Source organism: Electrona antarctica (assembly GCF_951216825.1).
Source record: "Electrona antarctica genome assembly, chromosome: 17".
Lineage (NCBI taxonomy): Eukaryota > Metazoa > Chordata > Actinopteri > Myctophiformes > Myctophidae > Electrona > Electrona antarctica.
This window is the reverse complement of record NC_136798.1, coordinates 1,334,434-1,340,623: the sequence shown is the minus strand read 5'-3', so window position 1 is coordinate 1,340,623 and position 6,190 is coordinate 1,334,434. Positions and strand designations below refer to the sequence as shown.

The window sequence follows — 6,190 nt, the reverse complement described above, 5'->3', positions numbered from 1 at the left end:
GTCAAAATGGGTTAACACCTACAGTTCAAACCGTTTCCAGCATTTTTGGAACATTTCACATTTTCATAACAAATGTCTGCTCCAGCTTACAGCTAAAATAAAGAAGGAAAAAAAAGTTATGTCCACTCACGTGTACAGACATCATCTCATTTTCATACATTTTTTTTTTTTTTACATTTTTTCCCGGTGATTTTCAGCTTGTCTATCATCGTCCTTCCAATGAAGACTTCACTCTCTTTAGGCTTGGGTTGTGTATATGCCACACGCATACAGTCACATGGATTACAATTCCAGCTCTGGTAGAGAATCGTCACCCCCACCCCCCCCAACCCCCATCATTAACACTGATAACAGAATTCAAGAATCCCATTCTTCCATTTCCAAAGTCCCAGTCTATGAGATTTCAACCCTGTAAACACAACAGCTGGGGGATATGTGCTTGCCCAACTCGGGTTGTGATTCAAACTCTAAGACGTCCACGGAGGATTTAATATGAAAAAAAAAAAAAAAAAAAAGGAAACATTATATTATATAATAAATAATCCATTTATATTTTATATGTAAAAAGTTCTGCCAAAAAAAAAAAAAAAAAAAACAGGTGATTAGCTAGCAAAAACCTCCCATACAAGGGGCAGCAGAGCTGGTTATGTAAAAAAGGTATTGCCTCATTTTAGAGTTAACAAGTCTTGGGGGCGTCGTCTCCTGTCTCTTAGGACAAAACGTCTCAAACTCCTGAGTGTTTCGCGAGGGTGATAATTAATGACCCCGTTAGAAAAAACCGCCTACATAAATCACTCAAGACTGTAAGAGTCATCATACCCTGCTGGTCACACTGCAAAAAAAAAGAAAGTATAGCAGGTTAATTCTGCAACACAAGCAGCAGGCAGGGGTACGTTGTCACCTGAGGAGTGAAAGTTTCTCCTGAAAATTGGTCTCGTTACACTTCTTGTTGTTGTAACCCAATGTGGTAACGGGATACCACAGCACACACACACACTCTCCTGTCCCTGGCCATACGGTCATCACACACACACACACACACACACACGCAGACACACACAGACACACACACACACACAGACACGCAGACACGCAGACACGCAGACACGCAAACCCAGTCTTATCTCCCCAATGTACTCGGAGGTCTGGCTTTCCACCTTTCCGGGACAGCGGCAGGGAGGGGAACGCAACGACAGCGGCCCTCAGATGGTGACGTGAAACGAGTCCTGCAGCCAGCTGCTGCTGCTGCTGTCGTTGCTGCTGCCGCCGCCACCGCCGACGCCGCCGTTGCTGCCACCGCCGCCGTTCTTGGCGGACGTCGTCCCCCCGTCCTCGTCGTCGTCGGGCTGCTCGCCGCCGGGCGTGGTCGGCCCCGCCTCCTGGTAGTACTCGTCGTCCTCGTCGAAGTAGCCGTTCTCCATCTCGGCGCTGGAGGCGGCGCTCAGGTCGTGGCAGCTGCCCTTGTACTCCTGGATGGACTCGTGGAGGGACCACAGCTGACACAGCAGGGACATGTCCTGCTGCCGCAAGCCCACCTAGGAGGACAGGAGAGGGTTAGGGTTAGGTAGAGAGACCACAGCTGACACAGCAGGGACATGTCCTGCTGCCGCAAGCCCACCTAGGAGGACAGGAGAGGGTGGAGAACACGTTCAGGAGGACGGGATGAACCTCTTGGTGTTTTAACACATTTTGACCTGAGATCAGATTCTAAAAATGTCTTCTACATCCTGACAGTTTTCTAAAAAAAGCTATGTTTCTATGTCAGTCGTTCTTCGATTTTTCAAAAATACCAGACCTACAAGCTCGTAGCGCGCCACTCGGTGGCGCGCTATGAGCTTGTAGATCTGCTATTTTTCAATAGCTAAAGCATAACATAATGCAGCCTAACACCAAAAGGGGTTCCCGCCCAAAATGGATAACACATTTAGACCTGAGGACGATTCTACAAAATATCTTCTAAATCCTATAAGTTTTCTGAAAAACCCCATGTTTCTATGGCAGTGGTTCTCAAACTATTTCATGTCAAGGAGCCACAGAATTATATGTATTTGACCGCCGACCCCCGCATCTGAAAATATGTTGTTCCAGGAACCCCTCAGAAGCAAAGATTTGAGTTAAAAACGTTCGCTCTGAAAGAACATATAATCAAAATTTGCACCACATTTCACGATTTTTCAAAAATAGCAGACCTACAACACTACACAACTTGTAGATCTGCTATTTTTCAATAGCTAAAGTATAACATAATGCTTGAAACACCAAAAGGGGTTCCCGTCTGCATTATGTTATAGGGTTATAGGGCGAGTAGGGAGGAGTTTCACTCAGAACGGGTTATTCTGGTTGCCATTTTCCTGCCTACCAGTAGGCTATAGTAGTAGGCTGCTAGGCTACATTTCCCAGCCTCACTGTGGAGACATATACCATTGTAGATATAAAATAATTAAATAAACACTGTATGGTTTGGGTGTCAGATGACAAAATAGCATAAATAACTTGATACCCTAACTTGACACCGCGGGCTGTCAGAATTATGCTTCCATTGTACCCTCACAGTGAGCCGACTGTCACAGATATCAAATAATTAAATACACGCTGTATGGTTTCTTTGATTTGGGCGTCAGCTGACAAAATAACATAACCTTCAGCAACATTCCCAAACACATGTATGCTCTGTTCTCTACCTGTCCTCAAACGAGCATGACAGTGTAAATCAAAATAATAATGGTCAGATCGCATACAGACAGATTATTTATTTACTGCGGAGAGAACACATGTTTGACTGATCACTCGTCACTCTCGTGGTGTTTTTCCGCCTCTCCCTGGTTCCATAAGGATATGTCCACGTGTATTCTCGTCAAGTAAGATGTAAACCAACATTGAGAACTGTTTTGACGTGAGGGGAGGGGAGGCGGCTATCAGATCAGCACACCCGAACAATAATGAATAATACCACCGTCGATCCAGAGCCATAGAGTAGAAGAGTTGTGACATGTCAAAGATAGTAGAGAGATGGAAGATGGTGTACTGCAGTGACAGTGTACACACCAGCGTCACTGACAAGCAAACTTACGAACTACAGACTGGCAGCCAAGTAGCCTAGCATCCTACTAGCCTACATGTAGGCAGGAAGATGGAACTACAGACTGGCAGCCAAGTAGCCTAGCATCCTACTAGCCTACATGTAGGCAGGAAGATGGCGCCCAAATAAGCCAAAATCCTACCGAACACGTCACTACGCTCTCCCCCTATACTTTAGCTGTTGAAAAATAGCAGATCTACAAGCTCATAGCACGACACAGAGTGCCGTGCTACGAGCTTGTAGATCTGCTATTTTTTTATGTGGCGCAAATCTTTGAATAGATATTCTTTCAGAGCAAACTTTTTTTTAACTCAAATCTTTGCTTCTGGGGGGTCCCCGACTCCCTGGAACAACATATTTTCAGATGGGGGTCGGTGGCCAATTACATATATATAATTCTGGGGGTCTTTGACATAAAACAGTTTGAGAACCACTGACATAGAAACATAGGTTATTCTGAAAACTGTCATGATTTGGAAGACATTTGTAGAATCGAACTTGGGTCTAAAATGGGTTAATGTGAAATCGACTCCGGTAGATTTTTACCGTGCAATCTTTTAGTGCCTACTTCAATACAATTTAGTTCCAGCGATACGTCATCAAACGCCACACAAACACACAATGTGTCATCTAAAGATACCAACACACCCAACCAACAACACACAAGAGCTGTGAGGAGACAATACCCATTACCACATTACAATATCAGCTTTATATTATAGCACTACAAGCCGAGTAGCTGACGCATGCGGACAACAAAAAACATGTACAGGCAACTGTTATTCTATTCATTGCATGTCTTAAACATTTAAACTGCAAGCTACAGCTAAAGAAGTAGAGTTAGTGTGGTGGCAGAGGCTTGATGCAGATTTCAACCAAAAGCTTGTCTTGCCTCATTCCCAAGCCACAGATCCTTCTGAGACTTGTTTAAGTTGATGTATGTGTGTGTGTGTGTGTGTGTGTGTGTGTGTGTGTGTGTGTACTGTGCGTGCAGACTCCTCCAGTTTTTAAGGTACGCCTGGTATTTTTAGCCTGGGGCTGGGCAAGAAATCCATACTGGTTTTTCCTTCAGAAGACAGCCCATGTAAATCTAACTACAAGGGTTAAAATGTGAGGAAAGTGGCACGATTTTGATGCCTTACTGAATGTGTCATGCTAGAACTTATATCTAATATGCTCCCATGTGCATCTTAGCTTTAGCTGCTAGGGGGTGGGGGGGGTGGGGGGGGGGACTACTACACTTGTAGAAAGAACTACACTCATGACAACTACTGATTAAATTATTGACAGGTTGATAAAGAAATCATGGAGATCATTTTGTATAGATTAAAAAAAATAAATAGAAAGCCAATATTACAGCTGGGGGTACGTTGTGTTGTGTCTTGTGTGTGTGTGTGTGTGTGAACTGCCAGCTACAATGTTTTCCCAAACAAATTGCAATGACAAAAAAAACAATACAAGCTAAATAACTTAGTGTCAAATAGCAACAACACTAGCAGGGTGGTGACATTTGTGTTCTCGGTCCAACGACAACTTAGCAATGTGATATGCTGTACTTTACTACTTACTACACTGTTACAAGTAGCAATATAAGGGATTTTTGCCGTTTTAAATAAGTCCTAGAAACATGAGCCTGACATGGATTTGTCGAGGCTAAACTAACATGGGGTCATTGTTGCCATATATATAGTTTCAGCAAATATAACATAAAACACAACAATCAAAACATAGACAGATAGGATTAAACATTTAAACTGCAGCGACATAACATAAAAAAGGCAATGACAAATCTTGGATCCACCCATCTTTAAGAAATATATATATTATAGGCTATATCTATATCTGAATGCAATTGTTGCTTTTTTCCTCTCCTCGAGGAGACATGTTACGCATTACATAGCCATGTTTTGTCGTGTGTGTTCATTTTTTTTAACGTGGCCGATCAAAGGTGTCAAGCTGAAAAATGTGACCTAAAGTTTTAGGCCTGATAATAATCGTGTGCCTGGCTTTGATCTATAGCAGCAGGGCAGCCGACTAGAAGAACACAGAACACGCTCCGATCAAAGAACCGTGGAAAACATTATCATTCCGCCCAATTGAACACAATTCCACCAGTACTAGTTTCCACCCTCCCTCCCTCCCCTCCAGTCCCAGACCTCATCTGAATGTTTATGTTGTAGTTTTTAATAATAGTACCATTTCTTTCCGGAGCAACGCCAGAGCCGCGTCCAGGTTGGCCGGCGGCTTGCTGGCCATCAGGCTGTCCTGGTGGCTCCGTCCCCGGCTCAGGTCGTCCTGGATCATGGTCTTCTTCACGTACATGCGCTCCATGTCCCTCCAGGAGCCGCCGCTGGAGTTCAGCAAGCCGCTCAGGCTCTTGGGCAGCGGGGGGAGACCCTCGATGCAGGCCAGCATGCCGCCGCCCGAGCCGTTCGTGGATTTACCGTTCATATCGTCTCTTATATATAAAACAACAAGATTAAATTCTCCCTAACAACAACAATCTCCAGCTTCTATATACGATGAAACGCGACGACGGAACGTTGTCTGTCTGTCTTTCTTCCTCCACCACCACCACGTCTTCTGTCTTCTTGAACCGAATAGAACGACAATGGCTCGCTTCTTGGTTACATTACATGGGGGGAGAGCAGAGCAGAGCCAAGCCACGGCGGAGAGAGCAGAGCTACTAATCTATCACTGACTGTGACTGTGTGTGGAGCTGAGCTGAGCTGAGCTGAGCTGAGCTGAGCTGAGCTGCAAAGCAATCCACTTCCTGTGCTTTTAAACACACAGGACTGGCTGGCTGGCTCTGGCTGGGCTGGGCGTCTCCTCTCCCTGCTCCATGTTTATTAAACACACCGGACTGACTGGCTGGCTGGCTGGGCCATGGTGGGCTGGGCGTCTCCTCTCCCTGCTCCATGTTTATTAAACACACCGGACTGACTGGTGGCTGGCTGGGCCATGGTGGTGGGCTGGGCGTCTCCTCTCCCTGCTCCATGTTTATTAAACACACCGGACTGACTGGTGGCTGGCTGGGCCATGGTGGGCTGGGCGTCTCCTCTCTCCCCTTCTCCCTGTTTTAAACACACAGGAGTGACAGGACTGGCTGGC

At 45.3% G+C, this 6,190-nt stretch overlaps 1 protein-coding gene across 1 annotated transcript; it reads right to left on the bottom strand.

The window, feature by feature from the left end:
• On the bottom strand, positions 1-5,860 carry fam89a (family with sequence similarity 89 member A). The gene is made up of 2 exons (XM_079525445.1): positions 5,276-5,860; positions 1-1,535 (listed from the first exon to the last, which is right to left on the bottom strand). The coding sequence occupies exons 1-2, from the start codon at positions 5,528-5,530 to the stop codon at positions 1,203-1,205; spliced, it is 588 nt and encodes a 195-aa protein (XP_079381571.1). The 5' UTR covers positions 5,531-5,860; the 3' UTR covers positions 1-1,202.
• Positions 5,861-6,190: the final 330 nt, after the last annotated feature.